General features: G+C 39.2%; 1 protein-coding gene across 3 annotated transcripts; it reads right to left on the bottom strand.

Moving 5' to 3' along the window:
* Positions 1–760: 760 nt before the first annotated feature.
* SYPL1 (synaptophysin like 1) lies at positions 761–24578 on the bottom strand. 3 transcript variants are annotated; one of them, XM_043588613.1, is made up of 6 exons: positions 24471–24575; positions 24148–24219; positions 11126–11247; positions 9695–9902; positions 4095–4280; positions 761–2206 (listed from the first exon to the last, which is right to left on the bottom strand). In XM_043588613.1, exons 1-6 carry the CDS (start codon positions 24519–24521, stop codon positions 2072–2074), a joined length of 774 nt encoding a protein of 257 aa, XP_043444548.1. In that variant the 5' UTR covers positions 24522–24575; the 3' UTR covers positions 761–2071. The 3 variants fall into 3 exon arrangements, with proteins under 3 accessions (XP_043444548.1, XP_043444549.1, XP_043444551.1); XM_043588614.1 differs by lacking the exons at positions 9695–9902; positions 11126–11247 and having other exon boundaries at positions 24471–24578; XM_043588616.1 differs by lacking the exons at positions 11126–11247; positions 24148–24219; positions 24471–24575 and adding an exon at positions 8544–8554 and having other exon boundaries at positions 9695–9800.
* Positions 24579–26695: the final 2117 nt, after the last annotated feature.

The following is a 26695-nucleotide window of genomic DNA, read 5'->3' as shown; positions in this document are numbered from 1 at the left end:
TGTGCCCAAGACCACAACTTTTCCCTCTCCAGCTCTAGGGCATACTGTAGCAGATGCTTTCAAAAGCTAGTAATCAGAGCCAACATTTACAAGGCTGTTCTACGGACTTTACATTTACTATTTCATCCTCAGGAACACTCTTTGAGGTCAGTACTTATTCCCATTTTTCAGATAAGCAAATCGAGGCACACAGAAGGTTAACTCATTTGCCTAAAGTTAACTAGCTAGTATGCGGTGAAGCTACGATTCAAATTTACAGGCGGTTTGATTCCAGGGCATATAATCTTAATCAAGAACCTCTGCTGCCTAATAATGGACAATGAGAAAAAGTTTATCAGGAAAACTTAACTTGGAACTTACAAAGCATTTTTTAAACAAGAGTGAAAGAAAAAAGGATAGAACCAGGGTCTCCAAATCGTTTTTGTCTCTTTTATTTCTTCCTAATTTTTTTTTGTTTTTTTTTTGAGAGAGACAGAGAGAGAGAGCAGGGTAAGGGCAGAGGGAGAGAGAGAATCTTAAGCAGGTTCCATGCCCAGCGTAGAGCCCTACGCAGGGCTCCATCTCACAACAGTGAGATCATGACCTGAGCTGAAATAACAGTCTGACGCTTAACCAACTTAGCCACCCAAGCGCCCCTCTTGCCAAACATTTAAAAAAACTATTATGATATTCTATTTCTTACTTTGGAAATCAATTCCATTTTGTGTTGCTCCTGCCTTTAAGATGAAGGTTTCTTTGTAATATAACAATCAGTGCACTCTTTCTTTTAACTTCTTTATTAAGTTTGTTGCATAAAAGATATACATTCTCATACTGACAATTCTTGCCATGAACAAAAGCAACAAAAATAAGGCAACAGCAAGATGTGCTTCACATATAAACAGTCATGTGGTAAGAATGAGAAATCTGGCCCTGTACAACAAAAAGATTAGGAAGCAAAATGTGAATAATCCCTGCATTCAGAATATACCCAAATGTGTGTGCAAAGACAGTACACCCATAATACAGCTCACTTAAATTCTTGTTTATGATGCATAATTCCTTAATCATCCAATTGTGCAAGAAGAATGAACATGAAGAAACATGAAATCCAAATTGCATTTATTTTCACAATATCAATGCTACACACTCAAAATAGTAACTTCATTGAATCTAAAGGTTAAATGTTTCAAAAGTGAAAGGCAATCTTAATTGTTTTAACCCTATAAAAGGGTCTGCAAGAACAGGTGGCTTATTTTTCTCCTTGCAAGGAGACTAGGTCTCAGCCTGCACTTAAGTGGCATGAACAACAAAGGACAGCAGACAAATACCACTGAGAGTAATGCCCAGACATATCAAAATCCCGAGTTGAACCACGTTCTTTCTACTTCTATAGCAAGTCTATTAAACAACCAGCATAATGGAAGCTTCTGCCTCATGCAAAAGAATCACTAACTTAGCTATACATCTATCAGAAATTTCCAAACCCCATTTCCAAAACAAATTTAGTACACCTATTAAGTACTGTAGGTCACTTAGAAAAACAGAAATAAAACATACAACCAGTCTTTGCAATTAAAAGTTTTTCATAACATATAAACAATGTTCAGATACAAATTCTGAACTAAATGTTTTTTCTAAATATGATTTATGTAATCAAGGCTTTCTCAAACAAAGACAGGTCTTAGATATATGATCTGTACAAACTTACAGTAGTGTATATTCCAAATAGAGATTTTCCTCCTATTATGATATGACAATGTAACTCTTTTCTGAGTGAAGACGTATGTTAAGGCTTAAGGTGTAAACACTTTGGAAGGCAAACAACTTAGTAAAGAAATAACCAGTCATTTAAAAATGTGTATCATCTCATAATAGGCCCCTGAATTTTCAAATTTACATGTGAGAATACATTTACATCTTAAATTTCTAGGAAAGGCACAGGCTTTATATAAAAAAGCAGCAAAATTTCAAACCCACCAATTTATTGAAAAAGCCATTACTTTTATTAGAAACAAATAATGCTTCTCAAGATGTTGGCAACAGGTCAAAGTATAGACATATGTTTCATACAGTGTATTTTTCCCTTTAATTATATTCCAGAAGGAGGTGGAATACCTCCTTGGCTGTGGGAAGCAGAAGTATTTGATGGACTGTGTAAACTGGTCTCCTTGTACACAAACCACGCATTTCCTCCCCAAAGTATCATATTCAGAAAGCCAAAGATCTAAGGAAGAGAAAAATAAACATGAAAATCTAGTATCTACTTAATTTATACCCATCTTAGTTTTCCTTTGAAAATTTAACATTCCTAGGCAGAACACCATGATTTCATTTACAATTTAAACTACAGATAAAGAATTAAAAAAACCGAAGATTTTCCATTTCAGTGCCAAATCTGAGTATATAATGACTTATTCCCAATGAAATGAAGCTAAAATCTCTAAATCTGTAACCTATGAAATCATGACTAAAAGAAACCTTACCTTGCCATGCTCATCATTACCAAAAAGATGGGATTAAGTTTAAGAAAAAGTATGTTTGACCCTCCTATCACTACTTTGTCATTAGACTTCAGCGCTTCCCGGTGAAGGTGAAGGTGACTGGGAGCAGGAATCCTTGCTTCTTTCCTCGGGAGCTTTCACTTTTCTCCACCTGAGTGGTTGTAAACTGCCCCTGGGACTCTTATATTTCCCTCCTTTCTCCCCCACTGCTACCATCTCTCCTACTCCAACAGCTGCAGCCAGAGAGAAAGGCGTTCACACAAGAACTTTACTTCACATCCTACAGTGGTCAACATAACAAGAACTTTACTTCACATCCTACGGTGGTCAACGTAACAAGAACTTTACTTCACATCCTATGGCGATCAGTATAATGGAAATGGTCTTCCCAGTTACAAATCTGACAAAATCAGAGACGAATAAACTGAAGCTAACCTTTTTTCGTTTTTTTTTTTAAATAAATATAAGAATAGTGACTTCTGATGGAAGAGGGGGTAAAGAGCTTGAGAGTAATATTGTATTACCGAAGGCCAAATGCTTTATATTTTTTGCATATTTGCTTACAAAAACAGTTTGGAAGTTGTTCATCTCAGATCATGGTCAACATAAATGCAAAAAAGGGATTTTTTTTTTCTTTTTTTAAAATTTATTTTTGAGACAGAGAGACAGAGCACGAATGGGGGAGGGGCAGAGAGAGAGGGAGACACAGAATCAGAAGCAGGCTCCAGGCTCTGAGCCAGCATCAGCACAGAGCCCGACGCGGGGCTCAAACCCACGGACCGTGAGATCGTGACCTGAGCTGAAGTCGGACGTTTAACCGACTGAGCTACCCAGGCGCCCCAAAAAAGGGACTTTTAAATCACAGTTGTAACACAAAAATTCAGCCCAAATGCTTTACAAGGCAGTGCTGACTTATCCACTGGAAAAATATTTTCTTGAAAAGATCGACTTCCTTAAACATAATATAATCAGCATATTGACAACGTATTTAGTAATACATTTATCTGTATTTTAGTAAGATGGCAGACTAAATATTAAATTTATATACACCAATTTTTAAAGATCATTTAAGAAACCATGAAAGTAAGACTTTCATAGACCCAGTGCACGTGGGATTAGAGCACAGGCTCTAAAGTCAGATGTGGTCAACACCTTGGCTGGCCAACTTCCCAGTTGTGTCACTTGGGCAAATTAAGACATGAGCTACTTTTTCTCCCAGTTGTAAAAATGAAGATAATGATACTAGCTCCCACATTCCTCTTCGGATTATTGGATAACTTAAACAAGATGAATGTAACGCCCTTAGCACAATGTCTGACACATAGTCTTTATAAGTGTTAGTGCCCTTCAGGTAGAAGTCTTGCCTACTCGATTTTAATGAAAAAGACTCAAACATGATCTTGTTCAAACCTGTTTAGCAAGTAGTAGTTTTCTTAACACACTTTTCTTCACCGTAACAAAGGTAAAGACTGTCTGGTAACTAGGATCCTGATAGCTTAGTAAAAATAAAAACAATATATCCAGAGATTTAGTAAAAACTATTGGTTTCTTATATTACTGGTAAATTTTTTCTAAGTCAAAGAAAATATCTTACAAATACTGCATACATACCACAGACACATTTAGGGATCCCATACTAGTCACAGAGCCGAAATAACACGTCACTTGATGGTTACAAGGCTGAAGTTCCTTGACAATACTGGGACCGGTAGCTATTTTAATATCTGTGAGAGCTTTAGCCCAGGCTGAAGTGCTCACCAACCACAGAAAAGTGGCAACAAGAGTAACAACGAAGTCCTAAAGCAAAAATAAGTATGAGTTAATAATGAAGAGCACAGTGAACATTGTACACCTGTTTACTATTACTAGTCCAGTGCCTGAGCTACTACAGTGACTAAGACTTAGTCATCTCCTTACAAGTCTGAGATTATTTTTATTTTTATTTTTTTTAATTGAGAGAGAGAGCATGTGTAAGCAGGGGAGAGGGGCAGAGGGAGAGAGAGAATCCCAAGCAGCATGGAACCGGATGGGGGGCTTGATCCCACATCATCCCACATTCGGCTCATGCCTGAGCCGAAATCAGGGTTCGGACACTCAACCAACTGAGCCGCCCAGGTGCCCCAGAAGTCTTAAGATTTTGACAGGAGAAATCGGTTTCATGTAGCCCTCACCAGAACCTTAACTAAGCCGCTCACTCCCAGGATCATATCTCAGACGCTGTCAACCACCAAACCACTCTACCCCTCCCTAATTTCAGTTTCACTCACCCCACTTCCCAACATCACCTCTCTTTCCAGCTCACTCCCTCAGGCATCCCAACTGCAAAAATCCTCTGATACCACTGAGACCTATAATCTGATCTCACCACTTTTAACTGTCTCTCAGTTTTACTCATGTTCTCATTTCCCCCTTAACTTCTATTCTACGGTCCCTCATTACAACCCCTTGCACACACTCTCAATTTCCTTGCCTTCCCCTGCTTTCTCATACTGTTTTGGCAAAACTCTAACTTCAGTTAAATCTAATTCTCCAAGACTGGAATGAAAATAAAAAACTTAAAAAAAAAAAATCTAGCTGTCCATGATTTGGATAACGAAATGGTGAAAAGCATGCATCCAGGATGATTTGTTTATTTTAAAATTCGTGATCCCCAAATTTTAAAGATACTCATTATATTAAGAACAACAACAACAAAAAATCTCTCAAGACATCTTCTCACTAGTAATTTTCTACTGAAGTCTTTGCTACTTATTACATTTCTAATAGGACTGCATTTGTATAATATAAAGTTCAAGTCCTCCCTTGTTTGGTTTTCTTGTAAATTAACCACCAAAGTGGAATAATGTAAAATCTGTATCTTCAAATGTTGTGTATTCTTAGCACCTCGATGCACCTGAAGCTAAGAGTTCCTTCACATCTGCAGCAAAGGTCTCCACAAGCTCAGAAATGGGTTCTGGAGCCCACCACAGAGGTGTTTTGTTTTTCACGTCAACCTGGTTAGTTTTTAATTACTTTTTCCAACCAGCTTGTAGTCATTTATTTAGACTGCACACCAGTAACCACTCACAACATACAGAAACTACTATATATAGCCTGTCCACCAGGTCAGGATGGCAAGGAGTAAATGCCTTGTGATGACAGAACCAAAAACAATGACTAATTTTACAAGGATGGAGGTATTTATCTGCATTTTGCATGTGAGCTTTCCAGTGCTTCTAGTCTTCTTTCGAAAAAAGGTAGATCAAAGAAAAAAGGACAGAAATACAGCTTAAATTTTTTGTACCATGGGGGTGCTTTCCTTTTTGCTTCTGCACTTCTGGCTGCACTTTTGTTGCAGATAGACTTTCTTTTTCTTTTTTTTTCTTTTGAGAGAAGGAGGGAGGGAGAGGAAGAGGGAGAGAGAATCTTAAGCAGGCTCCATGCCAGTGCAGAACCTGATGTGGGGCTCAATTTTACCACCATGAGATCATGACCTGAGACAAAATCAAGAGTCAGAAGCTTAACTGACTGAGCCCCCCAGGTGCCTCCCAGATAGACATTTTCTAAACACTTAGAAACATTGTAGAAATACAATGCCTTTTGGAGAACTGATAAATAGTCTAAGGTTATCAGACCTTAAACAAGTTCTCTCTGGGCTGAAATTCATAGCTTTACCCAATATATATCAAATCCTTTTGATTTCCAGGTTTCTTCCTTCCAAATTCCTAATTAAAAGACACATTGATTTTTTTCTTTTCTTTTTTAAATGTTTGTTTATTTTTGAGAGAGAGTGAATCACGCTGACAGCAGAGAGTCAGATGAGGGGTTTGAACTCATGAACCGTGAGATCAGGACCTGAGCTAAAGTCAGATGCTTAACCAACTGAGCCATCCAGATGCCCTAACACCGATTTTTTTTTTCCTGATTATGCTCTTTAAATCTACTTTGCTGTTGGCATGACATTCTACATTTCAAAAGCAGGTAACTTTTCTGAAAATGATGCACAAAGTAACCTGGGGGGGAGGGGGTGGGAAATGTGGACCTCTGAAGATAATTTCTGTCCTTCTGAGGGCCCTGGCTTTAGGATGCAATCCATCTGAATGGTGCACCTGCAGTTCTATAGTGCACAACTGGTCACTGCCTATGGCAGCCTTGGTCCCACCAATAAATCAGGATATGATTCATACCAGAGTTTTAGGATTTGGGATACTTATCTTTGTTTGGTTTCGTTTTTTATTTCTGCTTCTCTGCATGTAGAACCCTTAAGCTCCTGCTATTTAACACCAAAAAAAGTGCTACATTTACTTAAAAAGGGGAGTAAGTCACAATTGAAATGCACCTAGAAATACCTTAGCAGAGAATTGAGAATATCACCAAAAAAGCATGCCCTCATTAGCAAAGAGTACTTAAAACACTTAATGTCGTATTTGGCTATATTTTAAACTTGGTTATCTCAAGAAAACTTTTTTCATTTATATGGTTAAACGTAGAATTCAAAATTTAATTTAGAAGCTTGAATTTTTACAGACAAGAAGCATCCTTTATATATTACAGTAACAATAAACCACTTAAAACAGCTAGTTCTGGATTATCTCTCTATGACCACTAATTGATCACTGAGATGGAAAATTACTTCTGGCTTTCTGAATGATGCAACTAGATCACAGTTTTATAGTTTTTATTAGAAAAACCCTCTATAGGGGCGCCTGGGTGGCGCAGTCGGTTAAGCGTCCGACTTCAGCCAGGTCACGATCTCGCGGTCCGTGAGTTCGAGCCCCGCGTCAGGCTCTGGGCTGATGGCTCAGAGCCTGGAGCCTGTTTCCGATTCTGTGTCTCCCTCTCTCTCTGCCCCTCCCCCGTTCATGCTCTGTCTCTCTCTGTCCCAAAAATAAATAAACGTTGAAAAAAAATTTTTTTAAAAAAAAGAAAAACCCTCTATAAAAAAGATTTAGATGCTGCTTTCAGCAAGCGTGATTTTTAAAAGCTCATAAAACAAAATTTGAAAAATAAAAGGCTCATTGCTAGAGTTAAAAATTTGTTGGAATAATAACAAAATGGCAAGAAATGTCTTTAATACTTAAATTATGAAGAATTTTAGGGGCACCTGGGTGGCTCAGTTGGTTACGCGTTTGACTCGATCTCAGCTCAGGTCATGATCTCATGGTTCGTGAGACTGAGCCTTGCTTCAGGCTCTGTGCTGACAGAGTGGAGCCTGCTTGGGATTCTCTCTCTCCTTCGCTCTCTGCCCCTCCCCCACTCGTGCTTGCTCTCACTCTCGTGCTCTCTCTCAAAATAAATAAACTTAAAAAAAAAAAAAGAATTTTAACTAGGGTGCCTGGTGGCTTAGTCAGTTAAGCACATGGCTCTTGATTTCAGCTCAGGTCATGATCTCACACCTCATGAGATTGAGCCCCATATCAGGCTCCACACTGACAACGCTGAGCCTGCTTGAGATTCTCTCTCTTCCTGCCCCTCCCCTGCTCACCCTCACTCTCTCTCTCCCAAAATAAATAAACTTAAAAAAAAAAAAAAGGAATTTTAACAAGATATAATATCTCTATGATCATCACAACTCCTTTAAAAAAATTTTTTTATTATGTTTATTTACTTTTGAGATGCAGAGAGAGACAGAACACAAGTGGAGGAGGGGCAGAGAGAAAGGGAGACACAGAATCAGAAGCAGACTCCAGGCTCTGAGCTGTCAGCACAGAGCCCAACCGGGGCTCCTACTCACAAACTGCGAGATCATGACCTGAGCCAAAGTTGGATGCTTAACCGACTGAGCCACCCAGGCGTCCCTTTCAGAATTCCTTTTTACGTCTCGAAAAAGATCATGAACTCAGCCAAAACCAAGAGTCGGACCCTTAACCAACTGAATCACCCAGGCACCCCGGGAAGTTACAGATTCTTAATATGTAATTTCTATTGATTAAGCACTGCAAATTACAATAGTTCATGTCTATCTTTTTGAAAGATATCCAAGAAAATATTTTACAAAAACATGAGGTTTAAGAATCTCTTCTCAAATATAAGAAACCAAATAGATAAGAATTTTAACAGACTGTTTCTTTCCTTACTTACCATTTGCATTCCTATGATCCAGGCAGCAAAAATTAAAAATAAATAACAAATAAAACCTGTTATCTTATTTAATAATTTCTTTACTCAAATAGTCTTTCCCTTAAAGTAACTTCACAAATAATTAGCAGATGAGTGTTTTCTCAAGATATAAATGACCAGTATCACAAAAACACCTCTGTTCTCTGTTGAAGTAAATAACACTAACACTGACTTTGTAGTTACTCTTTTGTTGTGGATGCCTAGCTTAAAACCATGGCTTATCTCTGCATCTGTACCAATAATCCAAAGATTCTACTACCTAAATCTCAGAGACTATTTTTATTTCTAGCTTAGTAGACTCTGAAGCCAAAAAATGGTGTTAGGACTTCAAATCCAAATCCTTTGTTGCCATCTCCAAGATTCAAAATTAGCATGAACATCACTAATGCTGAATCCCCTATTCTTATAGAATTATCTGGGTCAGATTTTAAATGAAGGAATTTAGGAATACAGACAAGGAGTCAGCAAACTTTTCCTGAAATGGGCCAGAGAGTAGATATTTTTGGTCTCTCTTACAACTATATAACTCTGCCACTGTGACATGAAAGCAGTTATAGACAGTATATAAATGTTTGGGTATGGCTGTGTTACAAAAAAACTTTATTTAAAAAAAAAAGAGTCAGATGTGGCTATGGGCCACAGTTTGCTGATTTCTGATATAGACTACTAAGTTCAATAAAACATTGTAGAGGGATAAAGGGGGTCTTTGAAAAGAGAGGAAAAAAATAAGAAGAACACAGTCATGAGACTACTGGTATGGTCAGCAATCCCTCAAATCAAAGGCATTAATTTTCTACTTAATTTCTCTACTACTTGCAACCTAATATGCTCTATATATTTGAGATCTTTCATGTTAAAGTCGAGTTAGAAATAAACAGACCTCTGTATTCCCCGGAGTACGGAGAAAGTGCTGCAAATACGCTCCAAGAGTTGGGTTCAATGTGACCACCAGAGAAAGCTGAATCTCATGTTCACACAAATCAAAGTATGCTGAACTGGGTTAAGTCGAGAACTTTCATTTCCAGTGTAAGAAAACCTCTATTTAACTCCAAATATGATGTATGCTTATCTCATACAGATGATTTTTGTATAAAAATAAAGTGATTACTTACAATCATGGGAAGTTTTCGACTATCCCGATATAGGTTCGTATAACCAACATAGAGCAGAAGGGCAGCTAAGCAGTACAGGAAGACAAAGACTGCAAATGTAACGTAGAATTGTGCAGAAGAAGAGTAATCTCCAACAAGGACATAATTTTTCCAATTTATATCACACACGTTTGCATTTGGAATTGCATCAAATGATGCTTCATTCAACCTATTAAAAAAAAGGCTCAAATAAATTTGTGAATTATTCAGATTCTCCCAACAAAGACAGAAATACATAGGCAGAATATTGAAATGACATTTCAAAAACACTCCCAAAATGTATCACAAAAATGTATTTTCCTTTGGAGAAGAAGAGAGGAAAATTCAAATATTTAAATTAAAAACTTCCTAAGAAACGTACCTAAATTACAAATTATGCCTGGTCATTGGTTTATGATAGACTGAATACAGACTGAATTAAACACTTCACACTCAGACACTATCTTCCTGCAATACAAATTTAGCAGATTAAGAGAGCTAATAGAAAACAGTTTGCAATTTGAGACATGATACACCACTACAGGAGGCAGAGTCTGTGTAACTGGCACCAGGAGAGCCAATTATGATTCACATTTTAACCCTAGATTAATTAGCTGCTAACTTTAGATTGCTTTTACATTTCCTTATCTATAAACTGCAAAAGCATTTATCACCAAAGATGCCGTAACAGTTCCTCATATAGCAGCTTTATAAGAGAAGAGTTGGGAGATGGAGAGACAATGATTGATGACCAGGCCCTTGCTATTTGACCTATTTTTAGTGTAAGGTTTTATTTAATCATCAAAACAACTTTACAAGGTAAGATTCCAACTCAATGGATAGAAATCTTGAGTCTTAGAAATGTCAAGTAAGTAGTAGATGGAAGATTTACACCATGGTTTAAACATAAGACGTATTCAATAAACACTTTCAACAGAAGAATTCACAACAAAATATTAATTTTACTTGGAGAGTAAGAAAATAAAGAAACATAGAAACTCCGCACTTTACATTGAGTACGTGTCTTAAAATTATATAAAGAATACTATTATTTAGTAATTGCAAATACATGAAAAATTCGGAATTTTCTTAAGTTGTGTTTGCTTCTCACACAAAGGTGATGGAGCAATCTACCGTGGGATGACAGAGTAAAATGTCAAGGGAAGGTCATATAAAAGTTTCTAAATGCTTACTCTCATTTTCTATACTTCATCACAGGCCAGGAAGACAGTTTGCAAACAGGCACTGGTCTATGTACCACAGCCTGTGTAGCAATGATCACCACTTACAAAGGAAGCAGGCGTGCAATTTCTAATTTTGTACTCCCCAAGATCAATAAATTGCTGGAAACCTTAAAGAATCAACATGAAAGTAAAAAGAGCTGTTAACCATAAAAACAAACAAATATCTTACCTGAATGGATAGGCAAAAGCAGCTGTAATCGTTTTATTTTCATTACCTTTATGACAAGTCAGTTGAATTTCTGTTTTGCCCTTAAAACCTCCACAGGTGGCAAAAGCAAAGATAGAAGCAATCTATACAAAGTGAGACCAAAAAAAGGGGAAGAAGCATTACTGTACCCAAAACATGGGTCATTAAAACTTTAAATATGTTGATTATTAGAAACTGGCTCACTAGCATTCCAGAAATTCTTCATTACAAATTAAATATAGACAGGGAAAAACATTTAAAAAATTTATTTGCAATTGTCAACAAGAAGTTAGTACACCAGCCCATATAATTCTTTCGCTCCTACTTCAGTGTACCTCCTAAACATTAGTATGAAATTCAGAGGAAGTTGTATTTTAGAATCAAAATCAAAAGGGGTGAATTGGAGGCATTTTTATTTGGAACCTAATGGTAACTGTAAAGCCAAGAGACTGGTAAGCGACGAGGAGATGCTATTTCATCAGCTTGTACGACTTCATTTTTGAGTATTTCCAGGTCTCAAAAAGTTCTTGGAAATTTGTTTTCCTGGTCATGCATATACTTACAAGAAGGTAATGATGCTCTGTCCAATGCTATACATAACAGGAAAAAACTGGAAGCATCCTAAATGCTGATGTGGAATCAAATAAACTGTAATTCATTCACAAGACAGAACATTATGCAGTCATTAAAATGTTGGGGAATATTCAATGATACTGAAAAATAATCACTACATATAAAGTAGGTTTATGGGGTGCCTGGTTGGCTCAGTTGGTAAAGTGTGTGACTCTTGATCTTGGGGTAGTGAATCTGAGCCCAAAAAGTTTGTTTGCACATGCATTGTGCATGTGTCTACACCTATGCATATTATACAAACTACAAAAACATACATCAAAATTTTAACAGTGGTTACTTCTTTAAAAAAGATTTTTTTTTTCTTAAACATTTATTCATTTTTGAGAGACAGAGAGAGACAGAGTGCAAGTGGGGTGGGGGCAGAGAGAGAGGGAGACACAGAATCAGAAGTAGGCTACAGGCTCTGAGCTGTCAGCACAGAGCCCGACACAGGGCTCCAACTCACGAACTGTGAGATCATAACCTGAGCCGAAGTCGGATGTTTAACCGACTGAGCCATCCAGGTGCCCCTACAGTGGTCACTTCTGAAGAGAAGATAAAAATAACTCCTTTTTCTGTTTGAAGCTTCTAAATTTTCTACAAAACAAATAACCCATATATGGTGTAGTGGCCAAAAGTTCAATCTGTCAGCAAATTCTGATGGCTCTATTTAAAAAACGTATTTGGAATGTGATCACAGCATCCTGATCTAAACCACCGTTACTACCTCTTGCCTGAGTTATACTCTAACAACCTTCTAAATAATCCTCCTGCTTCTGTCCTTGTCTCTCCTTCAGTCTACTGGCAATATATCAACCAGGGTGATCTTTTAAAAATACAAGGCAGAAAACTTTATCCTTTGTTCAAAACTGTCCAGTGGCTTCTGAGTTCTCTCTGAATAAAAACCAAAGTTCATTTAATGGTCTACAAGATCCTTTCCTCCCTTAATAATTCTGATCACATGTGGCTACTTTTCCCCTTGCCAAATCTCTCTACACAAAACAGTCTCCGTGCTATTCCTTAACGATAAGGGGTAAACTCCTCCTACAGAGCCTTTGCACTGGCTATTCTCTCTGCCTGGAATATATGGTTCACTTCCTACTGACAGCTCCCGGTTCTGCTATGACTTCATGAGAGACGTCTTTCCTAACCACACTATATCAAGCGAGAATGCCCCAACCCACGCTACTTATTCCCTTTATTCACGCTGCTCTATTTTTCTGCCATTGTAATTACCATTGCCTGATAGTACTTAAGTATTTGTCCATTTTTCACTAGAATATAAACTCAAAGAGGGCAGAGACCTTGTTTTACTCAAGGTGACACTCATCTAGCAAATAGCTAAAATTCAGGGCAGAAGCCTACACTGTTAAACACTGATATAATGCCTCTCACGGATTAATACAGGGCCTACAACCAGGTCATAACCAGGATCATAACTATCAAGAGATTTCTTCTTTTCTGTAAAAAAGATACATGAAAAGAAATCTGGTTACAGATAGGAAAAGTCTGAGGTAATGTCCAACAGAGAGTTTGGAGTCTTCAGTTAAGAGTTCACAGGTTAAGACAGAAAAATGGATACTCTCTACCCATAAATGTACATGAATACAGACTGAAAGAAGACCAGAAAACTGGGCATATAACCATTTAGGATTATAAAAAAGAAACAGGATATACAAATTTAACCAATGGAACAATAAAGAGGCCAGAAAGAGACTTGTGTGTAACTAGATAAATTATATCTAACAAAGCTGGCGCTGCAGATCACCAAGGAAAGCAGTGTGGTGGTTTTAAAGATATGTCCACAAACTCTGATACTCCTCCCTCAAGAGGTAAAGATTAATTTTCTTCCCTTTAAATGTGGACTGGACATAGTAACTTGCTTCTAGTAAACTGAATATGGCAGAAGGAATGGGATGTCAAATAATGGAACGGTAAGTAATAAAGAGTCTACAATTTCTGTCTTCCGTTCTCACTCTCTTGAATCAATGGTTCTGGGGGAAGCCAGCAGCCATGCTGGAAGGATTCTTAGGCAACTTAGAGACTCTTGTGATGAGGAACCAAGGACCATCAGCAACCAGGTAAGCGACGCTGGAAGTGTATCACTTGAGGCTTGCCGACAGCCACGTGAGTGGGCTGGACACTTGAGAGAACTCAACCCTAGCCAACAGCTTGACTGCAACCTGGGAGACCCTAAGCTGGAATCCCCCAGACTAAGCCACTCTCAGGTTCCCGACCCACAGAAATTATGAGATAATAAATGTCTGCGGTTTTAAGTGCTACGGTGGGTAGCAACAGACAACTAATATAAAGGAGGACTTCAATAAATGGTCCGGATGGGCTAAAGACAAATGTAAAATGTAAAATTCCCCTTAAAAATTTTAAGGATAATATAAAAGAACATCTGTGACCAGAGAGAAAAAAAAGTTCTTAAGATTAAAAACCACACACTAACCATTAAAGATTGTTAAATTCAACTACAGAAAAAGAAAGTTTTGAAATCAAAAGTCAGCTCCGAATGTAAAACAAGCTACAAACCAGGTGAAAGTATTTGCAATAATGTCACAAAGGATTAGGATCAACCAGTATACAGATCTAAGAGAAATTCTTACCCATGTGTACTATAGGACATGCACAAGAATGTTCACGGTGACACTGCTTACATATCAAAATACACATAAAGAGTGGAAGCAACAGGAAAATGTATGAAATATAATATCAACAGTTATAATGGAAAGTTTAATAGCAATAAAAATATATGAACTATAGCTGTCCATGTCAATATGGATGAATCCTAGAAACCTAACGCTGAATGGGGGGAAAAGTTGCCTAAGATTTCACACAGTATGATGCCATTCTTTTAAAAGCTTTCGTTACTTGTCTACACCACTCCTGCCACTATTTTTGTTCAGGCCCTCACTGTTTTTCACAGGGACTAACCCAACAGACACTTCCTCTCATTTCTATCTCTTCCGTAGCATGGGCTCGTGTGGCTCTCGAGCACTTTAAAAATGGCTTGTCTGGGGGCGGCTCAGCCAGTGAAGCGTCTGACTCTGATTTTGGCTCAGGTCATGATCTCACAGTTCTTGAGTTTGAACCCTGCATCAGGCTCTGCGCTGACAGTGTGGAGCCTCCTTGGGATTCTCTCTCCCTCCCTCTTCCTGTGCCCCTCCCCAGCTTGGGCTCTCTCACCCAAAACAATAAACTGAAAATAAATAAGCAAGCAAATAAACAAATGAAAAATAAAAATGGCTTTCCCAATTAAGATAGCTATAAGTGTAAATTAGGCAATGAATTACAAAGATTTAGCATAAAAAGGTAAAATAGTTCATCGTTGTTTATATTGATTACTTACTGAAAATATTTGGCTTTATAAATAAAATATATTTTTAAAATTAATTTCAGCTGTTTCTTTTCACTATTTTAGTGTGGCTAGTAGAACACTTAAAATTATTATGTGGCTTGCATTTGTAGTTTGCATCGTGCTTCTACTGGACAGGTGCTTTAGAGCGATGTCACACTGATCTGAAATAAAGATCTGGTCATGTTACTCCCCTGTTTAAAGGCATTTTCTTAATGGCTTTCCAGAACTAAATTTAAGAAAAGAAAAAAGCCCAAACTCTTAATTTGGCCTAAGAGTCATGGCTGAGATAGCCTCGACCTCATCTTTCTAGGTTTATATGCTCTATTTCCCTGCCAGGTACTGTTAAGACTCTGTTACACTGTACTACTACCACCCCTGAAACCCGTCATGTATTTATTTCACCTGCCAGGAATTGTCTCACCCCTAAATCTGTTCTCTGACAAGCTCACCTTTAAAGCCCTACCCAATTTCTTATGGTAGAACGATTCAGTCTCCTGGGCCACCATAGACTTCATTAGCTCTACTATAGGCACTTTTCTTGTGTCTTGCCTTATTTAAAAACCCAAAACAAAAATAGTAAGAACTAGTTTCTCATTAAATACAAAAGTTAGTAAATAAATGGCATACTGTACTAAAGCTGACCACTCTTAACCCGATTGCCTTTTCCTGTCCCTTGGCTGTCACGTCTGTGCATTTGGTCTTACTCAGGATTTTCGGTGCCCACCCAGCAGAAGGTCTGGCACATAGCACATGCTCATTAAATAACTGCTTAATTAAAGGAAAAAATAGATTTCCAATAATCTACAAATAAAACATTTCAAGTCTTACATAACCATTATTTCAAAGCTGTATTTTTGTTATAAGGATAAATAAATGTCATGTTTGCAATTCTGGTCTTTATCTTACAGGAAAAAAAGGACAAGATACACCCTTTACTAGATAAAGTACAAAACAACCTGAAGATAAATTATATGACAATCTCACTTCTCTCTATCATCTACTGCTGTTCTGATTTAGATTCAAAATTATATACTGGCAGCCCATGACGAAACCTGGCCTGCAGATACTATCTGCAGAATTCATAAAAAAAAGGTGAATTTGTTGTATTTTAATACCAGCATATGGCACATAAAAATTTGGATTTCCTGCTTTGCCTTACTGTGGGGAAACTGAAAATATGGCAGCATCAGACCCATATCCCATAAAGCAACAACCACGTGGAACTGAGTGACAGATGACACATTAAGAACCTGTGTTTTTTCCAGGCTGCTGCCACTCTCTACTGTTCCAACAACCCTCAGGATGCATGTCAGTTACCAGGAATCAATGAGATTATATACTATTGTTTTTCCTCCAGACAGCTTGTCCTACTTGCTCACTCTGGAAGGGTGGTTCCCATGTGCACTTCAGTCTGCACCCCTAGTCTAAATGAGGGGTACTGGAATGCTGATTTCTACTTCCTTACCACTTATAAAACTCATTTTCCCTTTCCTCTCTATCCCATGAAGGACGGCTAAAACTGCTGACATGAAAACCTATCTGTAGAGAAACTAGCGAGAATCTAGGGACAGGATGACAGCAAGCTTCTCTTCAGGTCAAAAGGCTCCACATTCATTATGACAGCCTCAAGCTGCCAAAGACACAACACCACTTAGTTCTCTGCCCATCAGACTGGTACTAGACACATGGCAGATCCTTCACTGAGGTTTGTAACTTTGGAGTGAACTTTCAGCCTGTTCTCTAGAACAGAACTCTCCAAAACAGACTGCAGTGGTCGATTAATCGGTATACCAGAAGAAAATATTTGAACTTCTACTTATATTTACTTTTAGACTTAAACACAGAATTACAATTTTATTGAAATTAATATAAGCCTGAAACCCATGCTGGATCTGTAGGTCCGAGTCGCATGCCAGTACAGTATGTTAGGTATCCTGAAGGTGAGAGGAGTCCTACCATGCGAGGGCAGTGATGCCTTCACCTATTCTTTCCCTTCTAGTGTTCATGTAGCACAAGGTGAAGATGCCTGGCTAAGTGGATTCATGGAATCAATTATCGAATTTTAACCAAACCAACCTTCACAAAAATAGACCAGTAGTAGCTTAAAAACATCTTCATATAAATTACAGACTAATAACACAAAAATTCATGTCCAAAAGAGAAAATAGAAGCATTAACCCCTTGTATGAGCTATATTCATCAGCTACATTCCAAGGTAAAAACAGATTCTACTTAATCAGATCACAAGAAGATCACTACACACACACACACACACACACACACACACACACATTCAAAACAAGGATTTAAAAATATGAACGACATAATATGCCTTCAGATACTGACAAAGTAAAATATGCATCTAAATTATAGATGCACACTCGGACTTCATGCACAAAATTTTACAGATAGGAATTCATGACAAAAAAAAGTTTGGAGACCCCTGGTATTTTCAAGGAGTTTTTTATAGCCTGTAAGCAGAGTGCCAGTCCTAGACTTATTTCTAGACCTTGCTCAGCTCACTGAGGCTTCTATTGGGAACACTGGTACTCATCTATGTATGGGTGTTTTTTACAAATTTCTAGTTGCAGGGTCCTGACTGCTACTTGGTTTCATCATTAATCTGATGTCATCTACTTAAACTTCTTTCTGTCCAAAGTTCAGTCTAAGAAAATGCTATAACTGAAATCTTCAGAAATAGACCTAAAAGTATATTGTATACGAGTATCATGTATATCATGTTTGCCTTTACAGTCAGTACGATTAGATTCCTAGCACCAAAGTATTGATTTTTATGAGTTAAAGTCTTGATGCATTTACTAAAAACATTTCTTTTTAAAAAGTTTTGTTACTGATGCTGCCATTTCAGTTTATTCCCACTGTACACTGAGCAGTGAAGCCAGTTACACTCTTCTAAGATGTCCCTCTACTTGTAAAGTACAATCATAGAAAGTTCTAAACAGCCTGCTAGTACAGTTCTATAACCCTTAAGAATCTGGATCATGAGAAGTATACTGGAGTTCCTGGTGAAATAAACAGAAGTCTTTTGCTAACTCCTAACTATTATATGTTGAAAATATCTTTCATTGCCATGAGTTTACAGAACAAAAACAACAACAAAAAGCCAGTTTTACTTAAGAATGTCTTTGATGAAGCAGCAAAAATTGTGATTTTGATTAAATCCCCACCAACCCTGGAGTCTTCTTAATATTCTGTTTGATGAAATAGGATGTGCAAACACTTTAACTACACATTATGGTTGTCTCCAGGGAAAGCATTTAAATAACTGAGTTATATGCTGAACTAGTTGGGATTTTTTTCATGAAATACCATTTTTACCTGAAAGACAAAAAAAGTCATTCAGACATTGCTACCTGGCAGTTATTTTTCTCAAAAACGAATGAAGTGAGCCTTTTACTTCAAGGAAAACTGGTAGTATTTGTTGCCATAGGTGTAATTCAAGCTTTCAAGTGACTTATTGCTGTGTTTTAAAATAAATAAACGTTCCCTTAAAAGCCTCTGCTTGAATTTGTGATGTGGCAAATATCAATAGACACAAAAGCGCTTTGAGGTCCTCAATATTTAGGAGCATAAAGGGGTTCTGAGACCAAAGTTTATGAGAACCATTGTATTAGAGGACTGCTCTGTTCTCTTAATTTTCCCTTTTACATTTTAGCAGAGTGCTATTTGTATGTGTGGAGTGAATGCGTTATGTGTGTTTGTGTATTCTCAAAGCACTTAAAGCATACATACGTTGTCTGTGACAATGACATTCGATCTACCCTTCAAGGGTGCTCATGGTAAATAAGTGAGAATCAGGTAGAACAAACAGAGAACAGAGACATAGGGGTGAGTCTGTAAGTCTATGAACAAGCTTTAAGTGCAGAGTCTCCTGCTGGGCATAAAATGTTATTTGAAATCCTTTTTCCCTTTCTATAATAGGGTGAGGGGAGTGAACACAAATGGCAAGGCTAGGAGAAAGGGAAGTTTCCTGAAAGGTAGTCTCTTACCAACAGATAGCCTAAAAATGTAAAAATTAAGCAAATGGATGAGGCAGCAGTCTATATATGCCCCGTCTCCCACACTGTGCAATGCAAGTAATTTGTATTTTCTAGGGTGCTTCTCTGTGCTATTTTTGAACCATTAAGTTAGGATAAAACATGGCCACTGTTTGCGAAAATTTTATAATTTACTTAGGATGGCTAAATTTTAAGTATTTTACATAAACTATTGTGTGTATTTGAAAGTTTGTTGTTTAAACAAATTGATATATGCAACTTAAAGAATTACAGATTTTCGTATTTACTGCTTTTCACACTAATTTTCTTGGATCATAATTTGTCCCAAAGTAATGTTTTTAAGTGTCTTTTGAGTTTGCTCGTTAATTGTACGTATAAAATCAGAAAAAAACATTCAAACTTGATAAAAGAATCAAGAACATTTTACTTTCAACTCCTAACATCTTATTATAAACATACATCTAACAAACAAGAAAAAAATTCACTTCAGATAACTTAGGCTTTTGTGTTTAAGCTGGAAATTTTTGGTAATCCATTTATTAATTTATTGAAAGACCAGTTAGAAACACAAAGGTAAGTTAGCAAAATGACTAAGAACAGACTGTCACAGGTGATCAGAAGATTAAATGAGAAAATACAGGTAAAACCCTGGCACATATAGGTATACTCAATAAATATCTGTTAACATCTAGAATACATTTGACCACCACAGACAAAAATATTGAGAGATGGTTAATAATTCTAAAATTCAACTTAGTGTATAATTCCTTATATACTCCCCAAATAGTATCTCTTCCACAATTTTGTGTGTGTGAATTAGGAGAGCACATTACTTAGATTCATTAAGAGCTAAATATTTGTTCAGCATTCACCTGTGCAAGTTAGCAGCAACAAAGTCCAACACACAGTGTTTAATATTTTTAAATTTTAATAAAATCATTTCAATGAAAAATTTTTGTCTAAATATTAGGGATATTTGACTTTAAAGTAAGAACCAAATTAAAATTTACCACAGAAATATTAAATACTTTAAAAAGCTGCTTTGATAAAATTAATCTTTGACTTTACTTCTGTGTTCTACTTCTACACATGGGGCATTTATTCTTACTTAAATTTTATATTGTCACTTTGATGGGCTTCTAAAGGCAGGAAAACAGCAGACAAGTGAAAAGCATATGATACATCATTTCTAAAGTTTAAAATATGGGTGACTCAGTTGGTTAAGCGTCCGACTTCGGCTCAGGCCATGATCTCACAGTTTGTTCGTTCCAGCCCCCAAGTCCGGCACTGTGCTGACAGCTAGGAGCCTGGAGTTTGCTTCCCATTCTGTGTTTCCCTCTCTCTGCCCCTCCCCTACTCATGCTCTCTGTCTCTCTCTCTCTCAAAAATAAATAAACATTAAAAAAAATTAAAATATGTGATAGAGAATTTAGTGATCTTGAAGGACCAGGAGATATATATGTCTGTCATACGGGCTCAGTTCTCTCCACTGTCTGGGTCTACCGTCTTCCTAGAAACACAGCATCTCAGTCCTGAGAAACCTTCTAAGAACTGTTCAAGTACATTATAATTGTTCACATATTTATTAATTCAATTGTTCCAATAGCCATATGAAGTACTGCTATTCCCAGAGAAGTGCAACAAAAATTCAACTTTTACCGAGTACGTATCACATGAAGAGAACTACAATGACATTGCTGGTCACTGTTACTAGGTGCCAGAGGTAGATTAGAAAAAAAAGGAGGGAAGAGAAGGAATATAACACGGTGGCTGCAGTTTAGAAACAAAGTGCAAATGCTTCTGCTCTGGTGATTTTATTTTTATTGTCAGTAAATATTTACTGGGCATCTAACCCCTTGAAAGTTACATTTCATCAGGTTATATCTTAGTCTAACATCTTCCAGAACCTTGCTAGAGATAAGCTAATTTAGGAAATTATTCTTTTAGTCTTATGGATGGAAAGCAACTTTAAACTTTTTAAACTTTAAACTTTAGATTTGTTTATAATCATTATTTATTGACTGTTTTTAGAGGTATCCAGCCACACCTCAATCAATGCTTTATGAAACTTGAACAATTCATTCAAAACAAATTTAAAAATTCCTACTATGGGCCCTTCTCTAGAACTTTGTTTTATCATTCATTCCCTCTCTGCCTCTGTTTTTTAAGCTCCAACAATTCTATTCACAAGTCTCTTCTCTCAAGCCCACAAACACATTCAGTCCTTCCCATCTTCAGAATGGGTTACCACCAAATCTCTTCACCTTCAAGGTCAAATAGTGGTTCACTTTCACTGTCTTCACTTTCTTACCATATATCCATTTGACCTAGGACCATCTGGTTTCTGAATTTACTGACACCGCTCTTATAAAGCCACCAATAGCCTCCTGCTTACCAAAACCAAGGTATGCATTGTAGTCCATATTTCACTTAACCTCTTTCTTGCACCTCTTGATATTGTTAGGATAGTAGTCTTTTCTTGAGATTCTAACAGTGAGGCCAAGATGTTATTTTTCTCCATGTTCTTAATCATTTCTTCTCTTCCTTGCTGGCAGATATCTGCTGAATCTCCAGCCCATTCTTACCTTTCAAACTCTATATCCATATAGCTAACTGCCTAAAGGATACTCCCTTTATATAATCTAGAAACCACAAACTCAATATACCTAAAAGTATACTGCGCTCCAACCAAAAATTTGCTCCTTCTCCTTAGTGATCTTAGACAGAGTACCGTTACCAACCGTGTCAGAAATTTGGCAGTTATCTTCGAGTCCTCCCTCTTCACCCTCCCTCCAAATACATTTTAATGTCTCCCTTCCTTCCATTATTACCTTTCTAATCCACTTTCTACATTACAAATGAGAATTTCTAAAGAGCGAATCTAATTATTCACTTGTTTAAAACCCTTCAATTGAGTCTCCATTCCAAATGGCAGAAATTCTGGGCTTAAATGGAAGCTATCCAATAAACATCTTCAAATTCTGTACCCCACAAATATCCATTTTCCTAAAGAAAGGACCCAGGTCACCAAAGGTTAACCCTTATAAGACTGGCCTATAGGATTGGCCCATAGGATACACTCCTAACTCTGCAAGCCCTATCTATAAACCTTTTAGAATCATCTAAAACCACACCCTTTTCAGTACCATTTCAGCCAACCCCAACTACTTTAAGTTCTCAAACAGGGCTATGCTGCTTCAACTTTTCACACCACTGGACATATCTCCCCTTGCTTGGAAAGCCACTCCCCACATCCTCACCAAGTGAACAAGTACCCATCCTTCAAGTGTTCTTTCATCTATGACATCCCCCCTAGTTCCTCCAAGCAACTGATTTCTTTCTTTCACATACTACACTTTGCCTATACTTTTATTAAAGTATTTATCAGGTTATCTTGTGTAATATGTTGTTAAAACTAAAAGTAGTTATTTCCTTAAAAAGCTTAAACAGGATATTTTTCAAAATATATCAGACCTATGAGCACTAATACACTTATCACTAATGCTTTAAAATATTAAGGAAAAAAGTTATGTCTGTTTGTTTAAAAAAAGACTGACAAATAATGCAAGCACAAATACAAACAAGTGCCCCATTTATCGAGTGAAAACTTAAATTATAAATTTATAACCGTCAGTGAGATAAGACTTTTTCTTAACCTTTATATTTGATTAGCCCAATTAAACATGATTTTCCTCCTGCAATTTCAAATTTTTATATAATCAAATATTTTTCTTTCTTTTTAAATCTGGACCTAGGTTTACAGAACCCTAAGTGTGTGTGTGTATTTATGTCTTTAAAGTAGGCATTTGTGTGAAATCAGCACCATTTCACTCTTCAGAGGACAAGTAAAACTTTGGAGGAAAAGTAGGAAACTTTTTGAAAATCAGCTTGAGTACCCATTACACATTTTGAGTTTCTGTGTTACTCTAAAACACATCCTCAGTAAGTTATTCAACATAGGAATCTGGAAGTTCTTACTCTTCACCAGTGTATCACTAAAATATAAGGTTAAAGAATTACGGATGTGAAATGTTGCTGGCTATAAAAACAACTTGGCTGCAGTGGCTAGATGCCAGCTGCCTATTAATCCAGGCCTGAAAATCAGCACTGAAACATGTACTACGCCACGAAATCAGAATCAAATGTGCAGAGCCTGATGTATTCGCTAACTCCTCCAAGTGACCAGTGCCAAGGTCGAATTAATAAATCTCCTTTGATGTTAATGACTGAGAATGTTCCCAGGAAAGAACTAAGAGGTGACCGCCGGATGTCACTTGGAAGTACCTAAAACAAACTTGAGAGCGATTCCTAGCCTGTGTTTGAGTGGTACGGACTGATTGGACCCGTTGTGTAGAAGACCTTCTCCCCCACCTCCGTCTGCTGCCCTGATCCACAGTTTATTTTTATCCATTTTTAACTTGGAGCCATCTCAAAAGCGAACTAAGAACCGATTGCTCGTCCAATCACTTCGAGAAAGCACAGCCAGCTTTCGACGGAGCGCGGCCTGCAGTCAGCACCGGGCAGAAATGCACGGGCTGGCCCTTTCCACCGGACACGCAGAAGGCAGCGCCGGCCGGGGCGCGACTCCGACCCACCAGGTTTCGGTTAGACCGCAACAGGAAGTTTTCTTTTCCCTTGCGGGAAGCAGCGCAACCAGAAAAATGTGAACTCCGACTCCCTCGGGAGCACCCAAGGGTGAGCTTCGGGGTGGGAGGGCGGCTTCGCCCGGGACCCAGGCGGCCGAGGGACTCGTGACTCGACGCGGACTGCGGCGTCCCCGCCCCGCGCAGGCCCAGCCCGCGGTCCCCGTCCCCTCCCCGCCGTCCCGTCCCGTCCCTCCCGGCGGCGGCGGGCGGCCACGGGGCCCGCGCAGACCCGGCCGCCACGGCTCTCGCTCCCGCTCCCTGGGCCCCTCGCCACCCAGCCGAGGGCGCTGGCCTGGCCAGAGCGGGCGCGGGCACGGTCACAGCGGCGCGGTTCCAGGCCTCGCCGGAGCGGGCTGCACTCACCCACTCGAGGACCTTGATGAAGCCGAGCGGCTCCTTGAGCGGGTTGAGGTTGAGCTGGAAGGAGGACATCCTCTGAGGGAAGGAGGGAGAGAGAGTCAGGACCGCGGGTCGGAGGAGGAGGGGGACCAACAAGACCGAGGAGCCGGGCGGCGAGGAAGAGCAGGCGGGGCGGGCTCTGGGAGGCGGGCCCGGGAGGCCACGGGGCGGGGCGGCGGCGGTTGAGCCGCTGGCGGAGGCGCTGAGGCGGAGACGGAAGAGAGGCGGCCGCTGGAGGCGAGGGGTGGGCTGGGGCTGGGTAGGGGAGGTGCCTCCCCGGGCCCCACCTGGCCGAGCCGGCTGATCCGCTGGCGAACCAAGTAGATGTTGGACGCCATGCTGCGTACGCCGCGCCCCCTTCTCTGATGACCAGCCCCCGGAGCTCCGTCTCCTCCCGCGCATGTGCGCGCCTCGGTGTCGCACCCCCACCCTCCGCACCTGCGCAGCACGGTCCGCTGCCGTGAGCCGAGCCTTGGCGCGGGGCTCTCAGACTCCCACCCTCCTCGGCCGCAGCCTTCTTCCAGCGGCTTCTGTTCACAGTTCCCGATTTATAGATGGATTTTCAGTTCCTAGTTTATAGATGAATTTATAAAATTTTGACACGGACGTAAGAAACGTTTCAAGGCTATTAGGGGACTTCTGTTAAAATGGTGGAAAGTTGTTGCAGAACAACTCAGGAGCGTGCTTCATCAAACATTCTTACGGAAATGGAGTTTATTGTGAAAATTATCATTGGAGTCAGGTTTGAAGATTGTAGGAGAAAGGTTTTACCGATTTCAAAAAGACGTGGCCGGACGGGCTCCTCCTGGCTCACCTGCCCACCTCCTACCTTGTAAGACAAGTCTTCCACTTGGGGTGCGCTAGGTGTCCTACGGAAGGCTAAGCCCTGCTCCCGCTTCAAGATCCTGCTTAAGAGACGCTTTGAGCTCGGCACCCAGCTTTTGAAGCCCCTAAGTAGTGATCTGCTTAGCGGCTTCCCCAATATCTTGCAGTTCTTGGAGAGCTGGAATGGTGTGGCCTGTGCTACATGTGGTAAGATGGTTAACACAGTAATACAGTAAATAAGAAAGCAATTTAGCACAATAGGGTCCCGGTACCAACTTCCAAGTACTTACCTATGAATTAGGTTCCTTGCCATTGAAGTTACTCTGGGAGGGTTTGACAACTGTTATTGAACATCTTTCTAAGTGCACCTGAGACCACTATGAATGGTAGTCCAGGTCTTCCTGCTGCTTCTTTTGTTGTTGTTGTTTTTCTTTTCGTTTCGTTTTTACATTAAAAAAATGTTTCTTTTCGAGAGACAGAGCGTGAGCGGGGGAGGGGCAGAGAGAGGGAAGCACAGAATCAGAAGCAGGCTCCAGGTTCTGAGCTGTCTTGAACCCACAAACGTTGAGATCATGACCTGAGCTGAAATCAGCGGACTGAGCCACCAAGGCGCCCTTGTTGTTTTTCTTTTCTACTGTTTCTGCACCTTTTCTCCTGGCACTCAGTTATTGTAGCTCCAAGGTAGCAATCTCGTTACTGGCTTTCTTGATGCTCTACTCTTTGTATTCTCTTTAATCCATATTTCTAATTTTTTATTCCTGTTTTGTTGAGGCACTTAGGAGTGGGTTGTGGATAGTAAGTAGTGGGTGAGCACCCTGGGGATGGGTTGTGGATAGTAGTGCTTTTTGACTTGGACTTCATATTCACAAAGATTCAATGTTAGATTAGACTCTGGTATTTCCAAATGAGCTATACACCGACAGATCGGAATGATGTTCACTTTGCGACTTTCTTCATTAACTTTAAAACTTTTAAATACACTCTTAATTTACGAACCCAGTTTTGGCATTTCTTTTTTTTTCTTTCTTTCTTTTTGAAGGTCTAAGGAATTAGATTGGCCGGACTCTTTTTCAGCTTCTGAGAAGCTTGATTTTGGGTTTCCTCTTTTCTGCCCCTTCTTGCGTCCTCTCCTGCTTCTTGTTCAAACCTGACATGGAGGGCACAGAAAACCTTTAGTCCCCACCTTGAACTTGAGAAATTCTCTTCCTTGGCTGTGTGCCACTAGGGGCGCCTGGGTGCATCGGACTTTGGCTCAGGTTATGATCTAGTGGTTCCCAAGTTCAAGCCCCACCTTGGGCTCTGTGCTGGCAGCTCAGAGCCTGGAGCCTGTTTCTATGTCTCCCTCTCTGTCTGCCCCTCCCCCACTCGTACTCTGTCTTTCTCTCTCTCTCAAAAACATAAATAAATAAACATTAAAAAAAGAAAAGAAAAGAAAAGAAAAGAAAAGAAAAGAAAAGAAAAGATAGAGACCGTGTAAGGTGAGCAGAAGAACAATATCTGATCACTTGTCAGAACTGATTCACAGGATCTGACCGGGCAAAACAAAGCAGGAGTGAACTCCTGCAGTTCTTTGAGTTACAAATAGCTTAGCACCGCTACTGACAGTTCTCTCAGCTCAGAGGAGCTCCCACTTGCCTGAGGAGCTGGTAGCGGCTGGCAGAGCAAGTGAGGTCTGATTAGGCAACCA

This window comes from Prionailurus bengalensis, chromosome A2 (assembly GCF_016509475.1).
Source record: "Prionailurus bengalensis isolate Pbe53 chromosome A2, Fcat_Pben_1.1_paternal_pri, whole genome shotgun sequence".
Classification (NCBI taxonomy): Eukaryota; Metazoa; Chordata; class Mammalia; order Carnivora; family Felidae; genus Prionailurus; species Prionailurus bengalensis.
This window is presented reverse-complemented; position numbering and strand designations above follow the sequence as displayed.